This window comes from Diospyros lotus, chromosome 10, assembly GCF_014633365.1.
Source record: "Diospyros lotus cultivar Yz01 chromosome 10, ASM1463336v1, whole genome shotgun sequence".
NCBI classification, from domain to species: Eukaryota; Viridiplantae; Streptophyta; class Magnoliopsida; order Ericales; family Ebenaceae; genus Diospyros; species Diospyros lotus.
Window position 1 is genome coordinate 26659310 of NC_068347.1, and position 24055 is coordinate 26683364.

General features: G+C 37.5%; 2 protein-coding genes across 5 annotated transcripts; one reads left to right on the forward strand and one right to left on the reverse strand.

The window, feature by feature from the left end:
• Positions 1 to 22: 22 nt before the first annotated feature.
• Positions 23 to 15865, forward strand: LOC127811469 (uncharacterized). Of its 3 annotated transcripts, none has more exons than XM_052351369.1 (4): positions 23 to 833; positions 1511 to 1621; positions 2056 to 2301; positions 15705 to 15865. In XM_052351369.1, the coding sequence occupies exons 1-4, from the start codon at positions 36 to 38 to the stop codon at positions 15750 to 15752; spliced, it is 1203 nt and encodes a 400-aa protein (XP_052207329.1). In that variant the 5' UTR covers positions 23 to 35; the 3' UTR covers positions 15753 to 15865. The 3 variants fall into 3 exon arrangements, with proteins under 3 accessions (XP_052207329.1, XP_052207328.1, XP_052207330.1); XM_052351368.1 differs by lacking the exon at positions 15705 to 15865 and adding an exon at positions 4330 to 4565; XM_052351370.1 differs by lacking the exons at positions 1511 to 1621; positions 15705 to 15865 and adding an exon at positions 4330 to 4565.
• On the reverse strand, positions 5053 to 21602 carry LOC127811467 (uncharacterized). Of its 2 annotated transcripts, none has more exons than XM_052351365.1 (9): positions 20855 to 21602; positions 18434 to 18563; positions 16739 to 17229; positions 13785 to 13865; positions 13572 to 13670; positions 13303 to 13416; positions 13141 to 13224; positions 9483 to 9554; positions 5053 to 5953 (listed from the first exon to the last, which is right to left on the reverse strand). In XM_052351365.1, the coding sequence occupies exons 1-9, from the start codon at positions 21173 to 21175 to the stop codon at positions 5684 to 5686; spliced, it is 1662 nt and encodes a 553-aa protein (XP_052207325.1). In that variant the 5' UTR covers positions 21176 to 21602; the 3' UTR covers positions 5053 to 5683. The 2 variants fall into 2 exon arrangements, with proteins under 2 accessions (XP_052207325.1, XP_052207327.1); XM_052351367.1 differs by having other exon boundaries at positions 20860 to 21020.
• Positions 21603 to 24055: the final 2453 nt, after the last annotated feature.

The window sequence follows — 24055 nt, forward strand, 5'->3', positions numbered from 1 at the left end:
AATGTAAAGTATTAGAAAACTCTTCAACTGCCAAAATGGCGCAGGTCTATAGCGGCGCTCCATCGCTAAGGGCGGCGTTTCGGCCTTCTTGCCTGTTTGAAATGAGGTTGAGCTTCACACGTCCATCTTTGTCTCTGCTTCCACCAATCCTCCATTGTCGCACGAACCCAGTTCGATCCATCTCTCATTTCTCAAATTCAGAGACACCCACTTTACCTAAGCCTCAAACGCCGCTGTTTCTGAGGCCGCCCACCCACTCAGCCACCCTATCAGACCTTCGAAAATGGCGGAAGTGGGCCAAAACCCTCGCTTCCTCAATGGGGTCGAAGTTCCTGGAAGCCGACAACGGCCCTGACGCCGCCCTCTTGCACCGAGAACTCAATTGGCTCATAGACGACGCACTTGAAAACCCTAAATCAACCTTTACCCAGTTGGGTAATGATTCTAGTGATAGCCCTAATGGGGATTTGTTGTTGAATCTTAGAGTAGGGTTGAGTGATCTTTATGGGTTGTGGAAGCACAGAATTGAAGAGAGAAGGCCATTCCAGTATGTGGCTGGGTGTGAGCATTGGAGGGACCTGGTACTGAGTGTTGAAGAAGGGATTTTGATTCCAAGGCCTGAGACTGAGTTGATTGTGGACTTGGTGGATGATGTGGCTAGGGGCAGTGAAGAGTTGAGAGAAGGGTTGTGGGCTGATTTGGGGACTGGAAGTGGTGCTCTTGCTATTGGGATTGCAAGGATTTTGGGGGCTTTTGGGAGGGTCATTGCCACTGATTTGAGCCCTGTTGCAGTGGCAGTTGCATCCTACAATGTTGAGAGGTACAATTTGCAGGTCAGTGAATTTTGGGTTTGTTTCAACAAGTGCTATTTTTGTGTTACCAATGTAAACTCGTCGAGATACAAAGAGCTACAATATGAGTTATAAGGAACTTATAGAAGATAAAACTATTGATAGAAATGACTAGAGAGCTAGAATTCATGTATCCGTGAGATAAACACTTTATATGCAATTGTTGTTGTATGTAGTATTATGTGGTAGGAAAGCCCATGCTGAATTCCATATGTTAAATGCATAGGAATGGTTTTGCGTTGTATGAAACTGAGCTAAGGCTAGTCACCTGTAAAATTTTACGACGCAGTTCACTAGCAAATTTATTTGTTTGAACCAATTATGCCTTTCTGCACAATATTTGGCTCTCTTAGTCAAGCATGTGCGTTCTTTGGCTGATGTGGTGCTTTACAATGTCATATTTCTTTATTATCAACTAGTTATGGTTCCATCATCGGATTGTATTTCTAATGATCCTTGCATTAGCAAACTTCCAGTTACAGCTTGGAAGACTTTATTTCTAGTGATAATTAGATTGCTCGAATAACTGTCGAATGTCAACCCTCAAAAGTCATTTTAATAAGTTGCACCAAGAAGAGGGTGTTACTGTAACATGCCATTGCAAATTGCTCTGGATTTCACAAAGAACAAGCACTGAAAGTCATTTTCATAAATTGCAGCGAGAGGATGAGGGAGTGAAATTTTGGCGTGTCCTTGCAAAATCTAGGACCTTTCCTAGTTATCATTTATCGATGATCCTGCAAATTCCTTTGACAGCACTGCATTTCCATGTCAGTAAGTTCTCTAACAACTCCTGATTGGAAGGTGCTTAAAGCAGAGAGTGATTTAAGTTTTTTAGTTCATGCCTAAGGTCCAATTCCATCTGGATGAGCTAGGGTGGGAAACATAATATCTTCTTATTACTTATTCCATGTGGGGCCACAACATTGTTGGAGCTCGAGTATTTTGGTTATTGGGTCCCTAGTTTTGAAACAAATAATTTCCATAAAAGAGGTTTAGTTTTATGCCACCTAGATGAACTTATTGGAGAGTGAAAATGAGAAATTAATTACTTGTAGAAGGAAATGAACCCTTCCAAATTCATATGCTGGATTATGTAAAAGATTTGGAAGTAATGAAACAACTATCTTGACAACTCCAATGCCCCTGTTCTGGTATTGTTACTGTTATTATTTGCTCTCATATAATGTCCTGTGATCCTCAGGATAAAATTGTGATAAAGCAAGGATCTTGGTTTGAACCTCTAGAGGGTGTTGAAGGAGAGCTCATTGGCCTTGTGAGCAATCCACCATATATACCAAGTGAACATATCTCTGGGCTACAAGCTGAAGTTGCTAAACATGAACCAAGACTTGCACTGGATGGTGGCCCTAATGGTATGGATAATCTACTCCACCTCTGCCGTGGGGCCGCTACGATGTTGAAACCCAGGGGATTCTTTGCATTTGAGGTATCGATCTTCCTCTAAAATGAGTATTTACTTTTCTTAAAATGAACTTGTGCTATTCCAACCATTAAAAATACCTTTGAGGTGCTAATCTTCCTTATTTAAGTTTGAATATGCATATTTCCTCTCCCCTCTCTCCTTGTCAACAGTTAAGATGATGCTCAAACATGTACATTGAGAATTTTTTTTCCCAAACCCAGTTCCTATGAGATATTGTTACTCTCTTTGAATTTATAATTGCAGTATTTTGTAAACTCATTTCCCACAAGATTATTTTCCAAATCTAATCCTTTTTAAACTTATTCTTAAAACGTGAATCTGTCTGTGCAAAACAGGCTTCCTACTAAAGCAGTGTTGTTAAACATTGGTGGGGGGGGGGGGGGGGGGGTTGTTGGCCCCACAAAATAATAATAAATAATTATCAAACAAAAAGAGAATGAAGTCCCAATCGTGACTGACGTCTTGAAAGAAGTCGCCCACAACCAGTAGAAGTTTCGCCTATGACTTTGTAATATTTTCATTTTCACTTCTTTTTTTTTTTTCTAATTGAAGACATGATACATGTGATTAGTGAGTTAAGAATTTATTTAGCCAGTGGAATGAAGGTTTGGTATGCCGTATATGAAGTTGTTGAAGACATGACTTGAAGAAGAGAGTAGATCTTTGGAATTAAGTTTAAAAGCACAAGGTTTAGGAAAATTTTACTTGCGGGCCTTGGCTTTGGGTGACAAATTCATAACGACATGTTTAGTCACTACGGCTTCGGGTCCAAGGAGACATTATATGGTAAGCGATTGAGCTGTTTGGTTGGGATCATGGACTGCATCTTGATTAGGTGAATGTCGACGACGTTGCATCTTGCAATCAGATATATTAAAAAATTTCGACCCTCCCTCCATCAGTTTTATTTGAGGTGTTATTTAACATGTTATGGTAATACTCCTATGTCTATGTTCGGCTGCATTCAACTCATTAGCTCAGCATTATTTTGGATGAACTCTATTTATGTCTTTTTGTATGGTAGATCTCTCAGTATGGCACAATGTTGGGCCAGTAACATTTAAAGAGGAGAGGATATTAAGATAGGCATGCAGTCATACAAAAAAGAGAAAAAGAAGATAAAATTAGAAATTAGATTATTCGTAATAAGATTGAAGTTACTTCTACTAAAGTTAAGATGTGCAAGACACGATTAAAATTGTTTAGTTATGTGAAGAAGATTAGTAGAGGCACTTGCAATAAGTGGATAGAATGAAACAAATATCTAGTAGAAGAGCTAAAAGAAGACTAAAAAAATTTTAGTGAGAGACACTTAAATATGCTTTATAAAAGTAAGTGACGAGTAAATAATATTTATATGTTTTTCCCTATTTTATTAGATACATATAGATTCTATGATCTGTTAGGTTGTGGCAGCCACCAACTTGAAGTCGGTGATCTGCATACAAATGGCTTGTGATGCCTGGCAATGCCCCGCTCTCCCAGAATAATAATTATGAACGAAGCCTCCATGCATGGGTCATCACACTTTTAACAAGTCACCGACGCCATATAAAACTAGCTGCATCTATCTTGTGATTTTGCTGTTGGTAAATTCATTCACATACTTGGCCGGCCACCACCGACAACTTAACACGGCACATTCAAATATCTTGGACGCTCCTTTATCTTATAGAAAAAACTTCCTCGTACACAAAGACTTTTCATTTTATAAAAGTCAGGAGAAAATCATATTTGCATTTATATAGCAGCTGCCTTCTTGTAAAGGACTATTTTTTCAACTCGAACTCATGACTTTCTAGACACACAGGAGTAATTGCACGGTCATTCATTTATCTCTAGAATGTGAACTTGTAATGAAAATATTTTGTAATACTTGTTCCCTTCGAGATCAGAAAGATGCTTGCTAGGGTTGTTTGTAGTTGATGGAAGAAATGGAAATTGTTTGAATCTCTCTTGCTTTGGCATGATATTTGCAAATTCATAAACTTCCACTTTGATTTTTTTTTATTTCCCTCATTTTTTCTGCAGACAAATGGTGAAAAGCAATGCAACTTTCTTGTGGATTACATGCAAAGTGAATTCAAGGGCAGCTTCTCTGACATTCGAATTGTTTCAGATTTTGCTGGTGTCCAGAGATTTGTTACTGGATACCGAGCAAAGTTCAATTCTGAATTTTGATATTAGTCTTGGTGAAGGGTGTAAAACAAACTTCTGGAGAGTGAACGAAACAAAAGAAATAAAAAAAAAAAAAACGTCGTTTCTTTATGAATTAGTGGCTAAGCTAAGATGAATTCTAGCTCAACCCAACATTGTCTAGATAAACTAGGTGAAGGAGCCAAACCAAAATCCATCACCTTTATCCCTGAAATGCAATAATCACAATAATAATCACAGGCCTTAATCCCACTATGTAGGTAAAATGCAATAATCACAACAAAAATCACAAGCCTTAATCTCACTACTAGGTAGGTAAAATACAATAAACCACAAACAACTAAAACTGAGGCCAAGGATTTCACCAACTTTACTAAAGTACTTTCCCCTCGTACCATTGTTGTCTTACAAATCAAGTAAAATAAAATGGAAAAAAGATGGGCGACAAGTAACCTCAAGTGTTCACAAATAAATCAATGGACCGTTGAAGATTGAACATCTTTGCCCTCTATTGCGATTACAACCGCAGATGAATCAAAGGAGGTACCTAAAATTCATGTAATGGACCCCACCCAATGGGATAAGGGTTTGGAATCAAAGGAGGTACCTAAATTTCATGTAATGGACCCCACCCAATGGGATAAGGGTTTTTGATTACTGTTATTTCCTAGAACATCTAGACATCATAACATAATTGACCTTGTTGTAACAGGTTAGGGACACGAGAACAGCTTCATACAAGTCTCCTCCGAAACACTGCAATAGTAAAAGGTTCATGCAGTAAAATAACCTTTTGTTTAAGCACCATGGTTCAATAACTGATATTTGACAAGGTTCTCAAATGTTAACTACAAGAACCTCACATTTTCTTTGTTTGTTATTACAAAAAAAAAGGTAGAAAAGTCCAAGTCAATATACAGAGTCAGTGCATTCAGTTCTGTCTACTGGATATCGTCGTGAATTAGCCTTCACAGCAACAGACAAAACTGATCTGCTACAGAGGATGATGCTACAAGAGAAGACATCTAATGTTATTTACAGGCACAAGATGGCTGCAATTTATCTCTACTCCACCCCAATCATTCCCATTCTCATCTCTTTGATGAGATTTGCGGGGCAACCTTTGATCAATGTCACGGGAGACTTGAAAACTTGATATTCTTCTCTCTTCCAACTTCTCAAAGAGTTGGGGTAAGTGGATCTTAACCAATTGATAACAGTTCTATACTCAAGAAGATGATCTTCGGCCCTGCTTTTTCCATTTCTTTTGATGCAATTTGAAGGGGCTCCAGCTCTTACGACGTTTGGATGTCTCACAAAAGAAGCCAGAGGCCAGAGCTTGCTGCAACCACAGTTCAAATTCTTCCTCTTCATCCATCATTTCTGCATCCAAATCCCATGGATATCTGCTTGAGTTGGATCTTGGAGTTGATTTCTCCGAACCAACCATGTTTACATGAAAACTTGGTTGATGAGTATTCGGTCGACAAGCCATTCCCTGAACATTAAAATGTTGAGGTCTATAGTATTAGAGTTGGAGTAACAAAGAGCAATCATGATTCATCTACCATTTATATGGACAACACGAGCAGCCTGTCAAAACTACAAAACAGCAATTGGCAGCCCTTGGGGATACTCGTGTCTCGTGATCTAAAAATTTAAAAAAAAGAAAAGAAAAGAAATGCAAGAGTATAATCCAGTTCACGATTCACTCCAAACCTGACAAATAATATGGTCGATGCATCAAATGACCATATCAGATGATGATTCATGGAGTTAATTTCCAAAAAGTATTTGTGAGGTACCATAATCAAATCTTGATTTTACGTCTGTACAGATATAGGTGGAGATGATGCACGATCAGAAATCTATCCTCTTTCTAACATTAATAACTAGCACATTTGTAAAATGCACCAGAATGTGCAACACATATCTTCTCATTCTAGGTGGGGCTTAAAGACAAACATGAAAATTAGCTCCTAAACAGGGTCCCAGTTTGGGGATGTTGAAAAAGGGGCTGTGAAATTAGGATGCTGTAAGGGTCAGCAAAGCTTAATAATTTGTTGAATCAAACTAGCTAATTGGTAGAGAGGGAATGCTTGAGATTCCCTACACCCATAGTTGTTAAATCAAGATTCGAATCGAGAATCAAAATTCTTATTTTATAAATCGTGAATTGAGAATCGAATCGAATCGTAAGATTCGATACACATTCTCAATTTCAATTATAAATAATACACATCCATAGAAAATAAATAATGTGCCTACCATGATCAATTCTTTTAAATATAAATAGATAAATAAACTTCTAAATATATTTGCTAAGTTTAAAATTATACCAAAAGGAAAAAGTATATTCATGTTGGCTTTAAATTCAAATTACACCAAACCAAACCACTTTCAAAATAACAAGTTAGAAAAAAAAAAAAAAAAAAAAAACCTATAAATTCATATGATTCACTGTCGATTCGTCTGATTCATAGTTGATTTTAAGGGATTTTTGATTCACCCTATAAATTCAACTCGATTTCTATATGAATCGAGCCGAATCGTACGATTCGAATCGTGAATCGTACGATTCTAAGGGATTTTAGATTCACCCTAGATTCGACTCGATTTCTTTATGAATCGAGTTGAATCGTACAATTCGAATAATAAATCGTAAGATTCTAACAACAGTGCCTACACCCAACAACCAAATATAACTACCAGAGCACATGCAATTAGGCTAGTGCAAGCAGTCTTAAGACTGGTTACAGGAAAAGACAAAAGTAGTAGTTCTACAACCCTGAAATCTTATGCAGACCAAGAAGCAAGTTCAAACGGAATCAATTTTTAGGGTTAGGTTAGGTAAGGGAGAAGATCGCCCACTATTAAGTATATAGATCCCCCAACAGAACAGGGAGATGAGCACTCTGAGAAAGGAGGAGGGGGGGGGGGGGGGGGGGGTTGTTGGGTTACCAGGAGGGAAGTGGTATCATATGCTGAGATGAGATGATTAGCTAGACATTGTCACATGTTTCATTCCATCCATATTCGAGAGTCTTCTTGAGTTCTTACAAGGAAGCACTGAAATGTGCAGGGGTGGTTGAGCAAGAGGGAGCTTTGTGTGGAAGTTAGGTAAAAAAAAACCCCAACTCCTTTAGGGTTTTTAAGGTTCCCAATCTAATTTGGCAAACAGGCGGACACTGTCAATGAGAAGTCTTCTAGCTTAGGGAAGAAGACTGCCAAGCTTAGTCAAAGAGAGGTGTTTCCTTCAAATGGCATCGACCAACTCATAGCTAGAGGAACAACTGATTAGTTTTCTGGAGTCAATGAACTGGTTTAACGGAAGTGCTCCTAGCTTCATGTGATTCCTGTTAAATGTTGCATGATTAGATGGCTAGAGGTGGTGCTGAATGCATCAGCGGAGCAAACTTGATGGATAAAAGGTAAAAGAAGGGCCATTTCGAGCCAAAGTGTTCAATATGCAAGGAGCCTTCTACTTGCTTCTTCACCCTTCCAAAGCAGATGCAGAGAGTATTACGGTAGAGAATAGTCCTCTGGAACTATAAACTCATCTTAGTAAATAGTCTAGTAGTGGCAACAGTAGGAAACCCAAATCTTAACTCCATAAGTATGGATAAGAATTATAGATTTTCCCTTGCACCTTCGGGATGGACGAGCATTCAAGGAGATTGGGGATCAGTGTGCAGACAGATCTTAGATGCTGTACTCATGGCTTTTCTTTTTCAGATAACTATGCTGTACTTGTGGTTAATGAATGTGTGGATTCCACAGTATCTATTAATGTATGTGGAAAAAGCAACAAATCCTGTTTATTGAGCCTTTTTGCATTTTGTGTTAAAAATAATAGATTTTGGGCGTAAATGGAGGAAGTGGATATATTATTGTGTATTCTTGATCACGTTCTCAATCTTGGTTAATGGTGTTGCCAGGGGCTTCTTCAAGTCATCAATGGGACTCACAATCCCCCTTCTTATTCATATAGCAATGGCAGTTCCTAGTCTCATTGTCACAACCCTGACACCAGCCTGAGTGAGCCATGCAACACTTAACTAGAACCAAGTTCCCTCTAGGTAGCTAAGTATGCCTAACCTAATTTAGAGTTTCAAGAATCAAAAGCTAGTGGGCTAGCGTGCAAAACAAAGTGGGAACAATGAAATATGAGGCATTTACACTCAAGGGAGTTCTTCACTCAAGAGTAAGATTGCTTGAATGCTTGATCCTACAAATGATCGGTGGATGTATTTATGTCCTTAACCAATGACTAGAATGAACTTTTTTCAACCCCTATTATTACCCATATAGAATCTTCTCTAATTGTCTAGGGTATTTTTCTACCATTCTAGAATATCTAAATATTTCTTTTACTACAGAGCTCTATAAGAACGCGCAACTATTCTCTGGAGAATTTTAGAAGTTGGATACCCAGTTCAACATAAGATGTCCATTTCACATCCTGATCATATCTGCATGGCATATGGCCTCCTCGTAAAGTGGCAAGAGTGACATTATGCTCAAGAAGGCAGAAAGTCTAGGGTGATGCGTCTGCATGATTGCATTGATCCCCAATCTCCTTGAAGGCTTTAACTGACCCCAAATTTAAATCAACAGATCACCTTCTCTTACATTGCATGGTGGCAGGGCAAACATGGTATCATAGTTCTGCCATGTTTTGAGGTTATGTGAATGATGTCAGCTACAGTCTAAGATTCTTTTACATTTCAAGTCACATCCCTTAGGTCAAATGGGTTCACTAGTCCAAGCATTCTGGCTAGCAAACAAATCACATAGGAGACTGAAAATTATATTTTCCATGATGAGTAACTGTTCTCCCTGTACACCTCTCTTCCACCTTAAGCTGACCATAGGAAAGCCTTTAACAAAAATTATTTATTTTGGTAGTCAACATTCTTTGCAGGTCATCTTCAACTCCATAAGTGGCCACAAATGTACATTTTGTTACCAACAGGCATCCAGAAAAAGCACATGACTTAATGGGGGCTGTGCACATAAAAACTGACCTGGCAAATAGCCCATTCTGAAACATCAAAGATCTTGCTTTCAGCACAAACAAAGGCACGGGGTATTTCCACCTATATGGAAAACAAATACATTAGCAACATGAGGATGCTAGTTACACAGCAGAGTAGTAAAACAGGCAGGTTTAATTTAATAAGCAAGGAAAGAATATGAAGCCTCTGTCTGGTAAAGAAAATAAGAAATCATTAAGAACAGCCGGGGATTAACCAAGCCAGAGAAAGACTGAGGTAAGTGGTCACCTAATGCTTTTGCTGATTTCCTTTTTCCAATACCTAGTCTTTCCTTATTCGAGTCTTTTGTGGAGGAGCAGTAGGGGGTGGGTACCATGAATTGTTTTCCCAATCCTGAACCAGGATGTACTCTTGGGCACCTTGGTACTTTCCTGAGGGAGGTTAATGACAAGACCCCTGTCTTAGGCATGAGAGGTTAGGAGGCATGAGAATTGAGAAGTTCAGTCTCGATGTCCATTGGTGGATTGACTCTATAAAGAGCAGATTTAGGAGCCACAATTGTTACCTCTAGCTACAGCAAGGTCTGGGGTAGTGAGCAACCTAGAAGGGGTAGGTTAGTTGAGTGTAGGTTCTTGGTATCTCCCAAGGAGGGAGAATCCTCCAAGTGGGTTTAAAAAGAATTAAGAAATTGTTGAGAGTCATGGGAGAGCCACCAGAAACTAGTCCACTCAATGTAAGAAAAGTTTTAGTTCAGGGAGGGAGGGAGGGAGAGAAAGAGAGTTAAAAGAGCCTTAAGTCAGGAGTGAATTATGATAAAGGGTCAAGTAACTCTTCCAAGTGTGTCAAGAGAGCGAGGATGGGTGGCTTTGCTGTCTTTTTAGATAATGTGTTCACTTTCATGAAATTCGAGGGTTTTGAACAAGCCTGGGAAAAGACTGGTCATTATGGTCTTGTTAAAAAATCTAAGGCGCTGTGTAGTGTGTTTGCAGGAAATCAAAGTGGAAACGTTCTCCTTCAGTCTAGTGAACATCATTGGGGAGGTTGGTGGATAGATTGGTTGCTCTTGTGGCAGTGGGTACCATGGGAGGTATTTTGCTCGTTGGGAGAGTCTTCACAAGGTAGGTGTTTTTGTAGGTGAGTTTTCTGGTTCCTATAGGTTTAGGGATGAGAAGAGAGTCTGAATGGACTTCAATTGAGGTTTATGGCCCTCATTGAGAGGAGCTCTCCAGTGCTAAGGCCTAGTGGGGGACCTCCAGGATGTGTTGGTGGAAATTTTAATGTGATTGGGTTTCCTCATGAAAGGGGTCTAATGGTAGAGGTGTAGTTCTATGAGGATTTTCTCTGGCTTTATTGCTAGCGAGGAGTTGATCGATTTACTGTTAATAAGTGTCCATTCACTTGGGCTAAAAGGGGGAATAGTACTTCATATTTCTCAGCTAGACAGATTCTTGGTGTCTGAGGATTGTGAGGATGCCTATCAGGATGTGAGACAGTCCACATTGCCTAGGGCAGTTTCTGATTATACTACAATCGTGTTGGTGAGTGATGGGTTCTCGTAGCAGTTTAAGGCCTTTTATATTTGAGTGGGTTCAGGAGAAAGGTTTCTTAAACCTCATTCAGTGTTGTGATCTAGTTATGAGATCATAGACTGCCCGAGTTCTTGTTTGGCAGCTAAGTAAGCATTTGAAAGAGGATCTTAAGGTTAAAGGTTGGAACAGGGAGGAGGTGGGGTAATTTTGAAATCCAAATTGACAAGCTTCTTGAGGATGTTAAGGTGTTAAAAGTAAAGGAAGGCCTTGAGGGGCTTTCTCAAGAAGAGATTAGTAGAAGAGGCATCTTGAAGGGTGAGGTAGAGAGACTGTTGATGGCAAAAGAAACTGAAACAAAAATTAAGGTTGATTGTCTTCAAGGGTGGTGAAGAATACCAACTTTCTCACAAAATAAGCAACGCAAATGAGAGAACTAGTATTTGAAGAGCTTAATATATTAATTTGAAGATTTCTCACATTATTGGCAGATGATACCTCATTTTCTTGCAGGGCCTAGAATAGGGAATTGAGAGCCCTTAGGGCAGCCGTACTTTGTTTTGAGGAAGTCTTGGGTCTCTGTCTGAATTTCACCAAGAGTTAGATCATTGCAGTTAGGAAGGCTATTTTGTGGAAGGGGATGTAGGATTAGACTCTAAACTTTAGTGTAATGCTTTGTAGAACGTATGACCTTCAAATCAAAGGCTATTTAGAACATGGAAGTTGAAAGATTCAACAAAAGATTGGCCTCTTTGAAGAAATAATACCTCTACAGGGGGTAAGCTTACCTTAATATGTGTTTTGTCTAGTCTTCTCGCCTATACTCTTTCTTTCCTTTTGGCTCCTACCTTGGTTATCAAAAGATTGGAGAGGAGATGAAGGGAGTTTTTGTGGAGTGGCATCAGTAGTGAGTTAAGTTCCACCGTGTCAACAGGACACAGGTTTGCATTCCTAGGAAGGGAGGACTAGGGATTACACATCTAAACAAGCTTTGGAGATTGGCAGTTGAACAAGAAAGTTTCTCGAGAAATAATGGTAAGAGTACAAATACGGGAGAAATTGAGTAAGGCAGAGGAATTGTGGTGTCTCTTTCCCTTATGGGGTTGGCTTATGGAGGGCTATAATGAGAGTTTGGGGTGAGTTTACTCGATTTGTCAATTTTAGGCTGGGAACGGGAGCAAGATCAGTTTTTTGAAAGACAAATAGTGTAGCAACAAGCCTTTGTGGATCATTGTCCCAACTTTTATAGTGTTGCCATGAACAATGAAGCCAGGGTGAAGGATTGGTTAGCTACAACCCCTAGGAGAGTAGTGCAAAGCAGTCCCCAAGTTTTTAAGCATAACTTTCAGGATTGAAAAATCAACTTGTTGCCAACTTTTCTAGAAGGTCACAGATTTGAGATGTGAAAATAGCCTCTTTACCAAGTGTAAGATTACGTACAAAAATGACTCTCTCCCAACCCTCACAAAGTAGGGAGCCTCATGCACTAGGGACACCCTTTTTCTTACCCTTTGTGATAAAAGGTCTTCCAGACCTCCCTTGGAAAGCCATGTGGAAGACAAGTGCCCCTCCCAGGTGGCCTTCTCTAGGTGCCATTTTGACTACTCATAATCTGAGGATGCCCAGGCAGGTACTACTTGGGTAGGAGTATTCCAACAATGAGGCTGGGACCATATTCTCCTACATTGTTATGTATCTTGTGAGGTTTGGAACTTTATATTTTTCATCTCGGGAATTTATTGCATTACGCTAAATTTGGGGGAGTTTTTGGGTTTTTGGAAGATCGGTTACCAGCCCAAGATAGAAAGAGCCAGTTGGTTGACTATTCTCATCCACATTTGGTGGTCTTTGGCTAGAGGGAAATAGGATGGCCTTCAAAGAAGAGGAGAACTTGTGTTTGCATATGAAGGGCAATATAGTTTCTACTTCATACTCTTGATTGGGGATGTACACTCCAATTTGGTTGCCCATTGTTGTTCAATTTTGGATGAGCTTCATTTTGGATCTCAATTGAGCAGTAATCCTTTGTTTCCCCATTCTTTTGCATAGGAAGCAGTGAAGTGCCCCTTTAAAACATTTCTTTTATCTATTGACTTATGCATACTTATCAAAAAATAAATAAAAATCAAAGAAACAAACAAATTTACAGCCCAAAGATATACCTTTTGCGGCCGACCAAAGACCAGTGATCCCTTGTATTCAACCCATCCATCTCCATCCTTGGCTTGGTGGTATTGACAGCAATCCTAAAATCAAAGCAAGTCTCAGGGATTTATAAACCGAATTTGTCTCTCTACACAGAGTACCAACCAAACAAGTCCAACCTGACACCATCTTGCTTTGGCCTTAGTCCTATTGGTGCAAACCCAAATGTGTGAATTGCCACATTTTGTGCAAGGTATACACCTTGACTCCTCAGAGCAGTAATCAGAGCCACCCTGCATATTGGAAAGGTATTTTGACCCAATTTAAGCTATTCTTAGAAGTTGAATGGAGTAGAATATTGACGGTAAGACTTGCTAGATGGTCTACATAATTATATTTGGTGACTAGACTTGCAATAAAGACAAGCAGAAAGGCCACAGAATAATACCTGATTTGAAGTGTTATGTGATTGGTGAGAAACGCTCTTAGATTCTTCCTTCTTCAATTGCTCATCATAGTCTTTTTTCTTCATTGAATCTGAAAGAACCTGAAAAATTTTAATCCGTTGTTATTAACATCAAGGGCATATTTCCACTTCATATATCTAAGAAAATACCACATCTTTTAAATGACAAGAAAGCTCGCATAAAAACTTATATACCTCGTATGCACATTGCAGTTTCTTGAATGATTCACTTGCTAATGAACTTCCCATATTTTTATCAGGATGCACAAGCATGGCCTGAAAAAAGAAAGAAAGAAAAAAGGAAAAAAAATCAATCAATGTAAATGAAAAGGGAAGCATTGAATCTGGACAAAAAAATTTACAGCAAAATTAAATTCAAATTCCAGTCTACAGGACATCAGATAGAATTTCATTCTTGTTTCTACCACTTTGTGGATTTACAGTGGAGTACTCAGAGGGACATTGAAAGACATCCACTGATAAATACCAGATCCTATCTTATTTGGGCATGCTCTTTATTGCATGTGACCTATTGTATTTTTGAGAAACTTAGAAAAATGACATGAAAACTGGTCTTGGTTCAATAATTACTTTTCTGCATGCTACTTGGAAACACACTCTTCTCACATCCATAAAGCATCAAAAAGTAATTGCATAACTTAGCACAAAAAGAAAAAGTATTTGCATATATTCTAATAAAACAGAATCCCTGACAATTCATAGTGTGATAAGAAGCACAAAGTTTCTAGGGGGATATGTGGCATCTTATCTAGAGCCATGCCTCAACAACAATATATCAGGACTTAATCCCACTAGGCGGTGTCTGTGACACTCGAGAAAAATGTAATAATAAAATAAATATTAACAGTCAGGCATTGAAGCCTGGAAATTTATAATCCAAACTTGATGATGAGGGTTTCAGATTGAAGGCAGCCAAGGGTCTGGCATTGAGGGAGTTATTAAAGAAGAAAGAACGAAGCAGTAAAGAGAGAAATCATTGCTTGGGATCTTCTGTAGGCCCATAAATAGTGGCTAAAATGGGGATTTTGGGAGCATTGAAGCAGTGGGCAACAATCTGAGAGGTAGAGTGAGGAGGAAAGAAACTGGAGATTGTGGAAGAGAAGGGTTTGCAGCAGTGAGGGGGAAAAGAAGAAGAAAGGTAAAAGGAGAAAGGGGTGTACCGGTGAATGCAACAGAGGTAAAACTCTCTTCCTTCATTTGCTCTGTTTGCTATTTTAATCTGTTGTGCCAGCCGCCATGTTTCTGGTTACCCAAAGCGCCAAGGAGGGCTATGTGTGGCCATTATTGAGAACCTGGACTAAGGTTACTTTAACCACATTTGTGGAATAAGAACTCACTCTTTGGTTACCCAAAGACCCAATTTCACTCAATGGACCTGACCCATCTGAGGGGTGTTAAGTAGTTTTGAGATTTTTCCCTCTGTTTTGAAGAATGACAGAATTACCCAAGTTCCAAAAATGAAGAAAGACCCCTAGAATGCCTTTAGGCTACATTTTCTCCATAAAAGGTTATATTGATATGGGACCTACAATGATTCTTCAGGTCAAGGGGTCATTGGAAAAGTAGATAGTGGGGATAAAATAACACAAAGGCCATGTGAGTGGTTATACTGTGGTACGTATGTATTTAAAAAGTATTCCCATGCATGAAATGTTTTACAACAATGTTATATGTTCTCAATTACTTGATCTTATACATGATATAGATATAACTGAGAACATGAAAAATATTTTATGGTGTTGAGCTTATGGTTAATTATTATGGAACCTATCCTACAGGTACCCGGTGGAATTACCTCCTACCACTAAGCACACATATACACCCTTTGAGCTCAATATACCGTTGGTGGTGCTTTTGTTATTTAAATGTGGTTAAATGGTTCCGTGTGCTTATCATGTTACATACACTGAAATGGTCAGTTGTTATTCTATCTTAGCTACACCATGTTACTAGATCTAAACGACTGCATCGGGAATATTTGGAAAATATTCATTTGTTTACATGTGAAACATAGTATCTTTTGCTTATGATCTAACAGATGCAAGAAATCCTCACTGAGCTATCAAGCTTACCCCACCACCTAACATGTTTCAGGTGACTAGCAAGATGCCTAGGAGTGGACTTGGATCAAGGGGAATGTAGTAGTGAATTCTTAGAGCTACCTTGTTATTACCTATTTCTCTTTACTTTACCCATGTAATGCATAATGTTTTTATATATGTGATTGTCGGTTTGTAAGTTTTAAAGAATGAAGAGGTAAATGAATGTTGGGCTTCCTGTTCCTTAAGCTTCAGCTCAGGGTTCATGGCCCCCTGCTAGAGGGGGGGTGTGATAGTGACGGCTCGCCAACCACCTCAATCTATGGTCATACCTACCATAAGGCCATTATAGTTCACATCACGCTTTAAGAGTTTGCCACCAAGTTTTTCTTGGTCTTTGTCTACCTCTTTTGTTAAAAGTTTCTTCTATTCCATCCACACTCTTCAATACGACATCTATCCATCTTCTTCTCACATGACCACCCATCTTAATTGTGTCTCATGCATCTTTCTAGAATAGGAGCCACCCCAACCTTACGATGAGCAACCTCATTTTTATTTCTATCATTTCTTTTATGGCCACACATCAACTGTAACATTCTCAAGTTTTTAGAGAATGCAGGTATATGAATCTGAAAGTATTTGAACAGTTTTCTAAAGATGGCCTATTTCTCAGAGATTAAAGAAAGTTTAAAGAAAAAAGTTTCCAAAATATACACCCATCTCAGAAAAAATATCTGAAAAGAAACACTCAATCCAATGCCACAAAGGCTTTATTGTATTTATCAACAATAATCGCTATTCTGAGAGAAATAGACCATTTTTGTAAGCAATATCAACAAGAAGCACAAAATTTGACATTTAAAGTGAAAACAGTTCTCTTGCAACCATTTTTTTGTCTTCAGGCCAAACAGTTAATTGGGATCATTAATAAACAGGCAAACCTAAAAGTAAATTAACAGTGCCCAACAAGCAGAAAGGGGGATAAGAGAATCATAAGCCCATTAGTACAGAACCAAATTAGTTATATTACATGCAAATCACAAACAAGAAGACAAAAACGTCTAGAAAGAAACTGGAGGTACGTACTTTTTTCCGATATTCTTTCTTGAACAGCATAGCATCAATTTTCTTGTGACGGGGAAAGCCCAATGCTTCATAGTGATCCATACTACTCAAAATCCTCTTCATCTCATTGATTGAAGTTGTTTCTTCTCTGACCACCTGCTTACCAGCAGATTCTTTATGTTTGTTGACAATAGTCGAAGTAGCAGGTGTTTTGCTAGAAGATTTACATGAGTGCAACTTTTCAGGTTCATCAGTAGGAACAGAGTATTCACACTCTCCAGAGAAGTCATCTTCTGTGAATAATTCTGATTCCTTTTGCTCCTCAAAATGTGTGCTCTCTCTCAACTTATCACACCATTGGAGTAAGTAATTGAACACATCATTTGAGAGGAAAGAAAGGTTTATTGAGAGAAAAACTCCAAGCCATCCAACTCGAACTTGTACAAAATAGGTAGCATAAATAGTTGCCATTAGGACTACTAGCCGGGCATGATTTAAAGAAAACAAGTAACCTGCATTTGCACAATAGATTTACAATCAAGAGCTGAAGCAGGTGAGAGAAAGCAGCAAGGAGTCCAAGGACTATCTAAACTCAATTATTCATTTCATCTATAGCAATTGGACAGATAATGAAAAGGTAAAATTAAAGCACAACAAAATTTGTTTCTCAGTAGCTTCAAGATAAGCATGAATCATGTCAAAATCAAGCAACAAAACAACCAAAAGGTTGTGAAGTCCTAGTCAACCAATACTGAATAGAAAAATATTGAGTAACCAGTTGCCCAAGGTAATAAATACATAGGAGCCTCAAACTGCACTAATGTTGTCCTTGTTTTTCTTTTGATAAGAAACATAAAAGAAACCATCAAGAGGCAGTGAACCATATAAAAATAGAAACCTACAAAGTACTTACAAGGATAAGTCATCAAGGAAAAGTAAAGCCTCCCTAGCCTAACAACAACAACAACAACAACAATCAAAAGATTTAATCTCACTAGGTGAGATCAACCATGTATAGACCTCCAGTCATCCTTATCTATAGTCATATCCTCTATAAGATCATTATATCCAATACCATATCTAAGATTTTCCCACCAAGTTTTCTTTGGCCTTCCCCCCTCTTTTACTAGATTTTTTTTCTATTTTATCCACTCACCTCGCAATCACAAGTACTTCGATTGGTCTTCTTTTTACATGTCCAAATCATCTTATTTTTTATTCTTTGGATTTTATTTTCAATAGTGCCACACCAACCTCAGTACATATGATCCCATCTCTTATTCCCCCCCCCCGCGGGGGGGGGGGGGGGGGGGTGGTCAAAACTCACAAAAGCTCTAAAAGCCCTTGAAAACATTTTCCTTACTAATATCGAGATTTTTAAAGCACGATTCTCTACAAAATTTCCTCCAAATCATCTCCATCTCCTTCTCTTGCAGAAGTTACACTAAAGAAAAACATCTCTCTCTCTCTCTCTCTCTAAAAAACTGAATCATTTTGCACGACTAAACAGCCCCACTATGTCTACGTAACTTCTAAAGTCCAAATCAGTCAAGTAACAATCAGTGACATGCCTCCAAACAACAAATGTCATTTGAGAAGGAATCAGATTATGAGAAAATAACAGAACGATGAATGATGAGTTGAAAGCAAGAACAGAACACAATTGTCTTCCAATATCCAAATTCAAAGTCAGTTGAGTGAGAAATCATGGCATACCTCCAACAATAAACAGTGTACCAGTTATCCAAAAGTTAGCATACATCCATAATATCAAAATAGCAAATAGGCCTACAATAAAAAGTCCAGGAGTGTATCCCAAGTACTGAACAGCAGCCCCAGCAGCTCCCTGAGATAATAGATGAAGATGTAAGCAGCATAGTTTAATTGGTGCATATACATATAAATGGCATAATTGGCAGAATTCTTTCATCTATATATACATACATGTGCATACACATAAAGAAACATCATAAAAAAGTGTATGGGCCTAAATGAAGATATGACAAAAGAAAAAAATACATGGAAGTCTAGAATTCATGTAGCTGTTGGGGATAAAGGCTGGATATGTTGTTGTTTATAAAAAAGTGATAAGAGTGTGTGTGTGTGTGGGGGGGGGGGGGAGGAATTTGCCAAATTGGAAACATGTATGATGTGAATTGTATCATTGACCTTGTTCAGTTCAGCATATTCATCTTTGGCTACATTTTAAGATACCACTTCAGATGAGACCAACACTCTATGTTCCCCCCTCTGCACTTCATAATTAGTTGAGGACAGATTTCCAGCCAATATAAGAGGCAACATAACAAGAACAGCAGTATATATCATTCAATAAGGGAAGGGATCCTCTATGTTCCAGTCACGAGAGAGATGGAAACAGCAGGAAAAGAAGAGAAAATAAGGAAAGGAAAGTAGGGGGAAAGAAGGATTATCATGATAAGGTGAAATTTTTTCCCTATTTTGCTTCTTTTATACGATGAGAATTATGTTAAGAATACCTCTTTGATTTGACTTTGCAAAATTCATAATGACTCCAGCCACAAACAATGTCTGGATTATAGGGAAATTAAATGTATGATACAACTTATCACAAGAAATAATAGTCATGATAATCCTGGTCAATCTTTTTTAACATCTCATCATTAGGAAACTAATTTTGTGGTGAAACAATGGAAGCAACTTAGATACCACTAGCTTGACATGGAACAAGGTAAATCTTAGGATTCAACCAAAGAGAGGTCATTTTGAGCACAGAAAGTTGTTGAGCACTCAATGCCCACAGGAAATGGTTTATGCCCTTCTATAATATTTTCACAAACTTCGTAAGAACAAAATCCAAGCAATGAATCTTTTCTGTGCTATCATTCTCATTGAAATCCAACTGTAAATGATATTTGTGACTGCTAATTTTGGATAGTCTTTTCTGCGCTTATTTATCAAAAAAAAAAAAAAAAGTCCAACAATAAGATGAAGAATAATGTACTCTGAATAAACAGTAAAAGACAATCCAAAAAAATATAATAATTTACTTATTATGGACCTTGGATGTAGTATAAAAGGTGGCTAGGTGTTCAATCTTGCAAAACAAACACATAATCTACAACTACATACATACAGGCATGGATATATGCATATGTGTGCACTTGCCTATGTACAAGAAATTACCCAAATAACAAAATGAGAGACATGGGCCTGCCACAGTTTTTCCTTTTCAATAAATTGTCTGGTTATGCCCAAATAAGTAAAGGTTGAAGAAAAACTAATATTACACTTGTGTGAGTACTATGACAATGTTGCGTAGTCAATTGGGTCTCAAGAAAGATGAAGAATAAGCAACATTAGAAGAGTGTAGCAGTCACTACTTAAACATATACCAGTGGTCCAATGCAATGTTAAAAATTAAATCACTCTATGCACGGAATATATATTAGTTGAGTCTAGGAAATCGGTAGGAGCTAAGTGGCACATTTTGTAAATGTATTTTTTTTTTTTTTTTTGGGTTAACATAGAGGTTCCAGGATTTGTCAAACTAGTCCCTTACAGATCCATGCACACTGACCCATACACATGGACCAGGTAAGAATCCACCAATAGGATGGCGGTCATGGCCCCAAAAATTATCCTCACTTGGTGGCTTCCGTGGTTTGAACCTTGGATCAACTCAAAGTTCTTCCCACTCCAACACCACTTGAGCTACCCCTTGGGGTTTTACATTTTGTAAATCTAGCGATGCATTTCCAACAAAAGATCACTGGATGCTGCTTGTTACTGGTTTATTGTTTACCATACCTCGTACCCTAACAAACAGCTTTCTAAATAACATTGACTAAAGCCTACATGGGTGTTATGTCCGGACCAAAGCATCACCTGAATATGAACTAATATTATGAAATATATACAAACTTACGATTGCCCTGAGTGTGCTCAATCACTACATTGTGGTGACACAACATCAATCAAAATAAAGCACGTCCATCAGAATCCAACCAAAAATTATATCTGCTATTAAGGAAATAAAGAATCTCTATCCCAGAAAAAAAAAAAATGAAAAAGAAAACGGGAAGAAAGAGGAAGCAATTCCTATAAACACCATTCCAGATGCATAAAATCTGTAAAGAAGATAATTTAAAGCCATACCATACATATAAGTACATAGAAGAGGCAAGACATTGATGTCAAACTAAGAAAGCAACTCCACATAATAACGAGCAGAGCCGCCGAACCCAGCCGGACGAACGACCGAGCTCCCCGGACAACACAGTCCCCCCAATAAATCAGCATCAAAAGAAAAAACCTCCAAATCCTCGCACACCCACTGCAAACCAGAGGCCAATGCCTCTCCATAAACACCACAATTTTGTCCCTGAACCTGATCGCAGCAGTTTTGGCCACCGGATAACAATGTCTCTTGGATTGCAACCATTTCCACCCTTGCTTGACCAGCCCAATATCCTCCATCTCAACAGCCCCTAAATCCGCTACCCGCCCAGAGAAACCCTACGCTTCAACGACCTCTCACTATTGGTACTCATCGCTGTGATTGGAGAGCACCTTACATCTACTAAAACGCGATGTCAAATCACCGTAAACGCCCATTGAACAAAATCTCGGACTACAAGAGGCTCCGAGCAAGAACAAGCTGAGGAAGAAGAAGATCCAGTAAAAAGGAGTGGAGACTTAAATTGCTTCACAAGTACGTCTATTGAAAGCAGGTCGGAGAGTTAGCACCACTGTCTTCCTTTTCCTGTGGAGTGAAACCCTAAAGCTTTTTCAGGGCAAAAGCTCGCGAAAGAGAAGGTGGAGCTGGAAAGTTTAAAGGGCGAGCAAGCACGAGAAAGAGGAGAGAGAGAGAGAGAGAGAGCGAGAGCGAGAGCTCAGAGATGGGACATACATAATTTATTTGCCCATAAATAAATGTGAGAAAAATGTACACTGCACTTTGTCCAATTAGAGTTGTAAGGGTGACGTGTAAATTTGGAGTAATGAGGTGGGGCCCGCATGCTTGGTTTTTCTGATTAAAGGCTGGAGGTTGTTCCACTTCAGTTAGCAGGTTGTCCAGCTGCTGTGCTGTGCTGTCCTGTTCAGTCCAATCCTCCCCCTTCGCTCTCTATGCTCCTTTTCCTTGTAATAATAAATATTTTTTAAATATCCACCGGATAATGGAATAAAGATTCCTACAATTTTGTCCAAAAGACATAAATTCGATGAAAAAAAATAATAATATATCGATGTAATTTGATGAGTCATGCGTTTGATTTTAAAAACTCAACTTACAATTTATCTCCTCTTACATAATCAAAATGACGAATAATATAGAGGGTCGCACTTTTATTCTAAAAATTATTTAATTTTCATTTTAATTATACAAATATTTTAATAAAAATATTATCTCGCGCCCTCCTTCTCAAAATTTTTATTATTCTTTATTTCTCTCTCATATTTTTGTTTGGTTAAATCTATCTTCTTATTTTTTTTCTCATTTTATATAAACTATTAACGGCTTAACTCAAAGTTACTTTTTTTCATTATTTAGACTTAGTCTAAATTTAAATTTTAATAATTAGCATTCATCTAGTAGTGTTCGCTATCAATAAATGGATAGTATTTCATGCATATTTCTTAATATTTATGTGTATAGCGTTTGTTAAAATGAGTAAAATAAAGTTAAAATGATTTTCAAATCAAGATATGAAATAATTAAATTAAAATTGGGAACCATTCCAAAATTTGTATCAAATTATTTGTTAAGTTTTTTAAAATGCACTAGAGAACATATACGTCATTTTTTTATATCCATAAGGTCCAAACATATGCTTATCTTAAGAGATGAAGAGATAAGCATATATAGAAAATACTATATGAGAAGTTACGTGACTTATTTTATAAGAATATCTAAATAAGTTTAACAAAAATATTAAAAATTATAAAAGTGTTTAATACTTTTAATTTCTTACATATTTCAATTTATATTTTGTTTAATAAATATTGTCTCCATGAGGACAAAGTGACTCTAATTCGATGTAACTTATTATAACTAATTTTTTTTAATTAAATAAAAATAATCATGCATGAGAAAATCTATCAAATATATAAACACGAGAAAATAAAACTAATATTTTTATATAAAAGAGAATTATTATGAAAATGACATTTTAAAATTAGAACTTGGAATATTTTATTCTAATAACTATGGAAAGTTTAATTTGTATATTATCATATAGGAGGCAAAGGGCCAAATTGTGGGCTTTGGGGAAATTTAGTGCTAGTGCAGCCTTTGACATGTCAATGCAGTACGAATCAACAAATGGACGATATTCTCCTTTTTGTTAAAAAAAAATGAGCTGTAAAGCTAGAAATTGCAAAAATACTTATCGTGAAGGGACGTGATAAGTTGTTAAGGGTAAATTCGTCCTTTTAATGCAAAGTCGTACTTAGAAGAGTTGTTGCGCCTTTCATATATTAACTACCACAACCATCCCACCTGCAATGTGTTAGATCTGTTAGTAATATTTTTGGTGTAGAAACTAAAATTTGTGTGCTCCAAATGAGTAGTGTTTAATAATTATTTTAATAGTTGTTTATCACATAATTCACATATTTAAAGATTAAAAAAGTGGCATTTCCGTCTTGACTATAATAAAATAATCAAAATCAAAGAGATTTTCATATGTTTTAAATAATTAATATATTAATATTTAAAATCGTGTTATATGTACCGATGAAATGTATAAGCTCGATAATTGAATTGGACTTTATCATCAATCATGAAGTTCAATTAAATTTCATCCAAAGGCAACAACGACAAATAGGTAAGAATATTTTTGAATTTTGACGATTTTAATCATTATTTCGATAACTTAATTATTTATACAAGTAATTAATTTCTCAAGTTACAAATGACAAAAATTGATTAATTGACCAACTAGTACAAGTCCACATGACATCCAATCATTGTTCTTAACTTATGCTAAATAAAGAAGTAAAAATAAAGTCATGCACACATCATCCCTCCACTAGCTAAGGAATGTTCTAACTCATTAAAAAACAACTTAAAATCTCAATCAACAATTCTACATTGACTGACCTTCACTAAGTTTATAATTTCATTCACATGCAATCCATCGTGCAGGCATCATCGCAAATTTTAGTTAAATATCATGTATTAAGTTAGATTGATATATTTGAACAAACTTGAAAGGATTGTGACGAAATAATGTATAACTTAGATTTGATGTGATTTTGATTGTTGCATAATGACAGTTACTCAATTGAGGGGGAGGAAGGGTTGGGGTGAGACCATCCCAACCCACCTGCAAGTCCACCTCGGGTAACATAAAC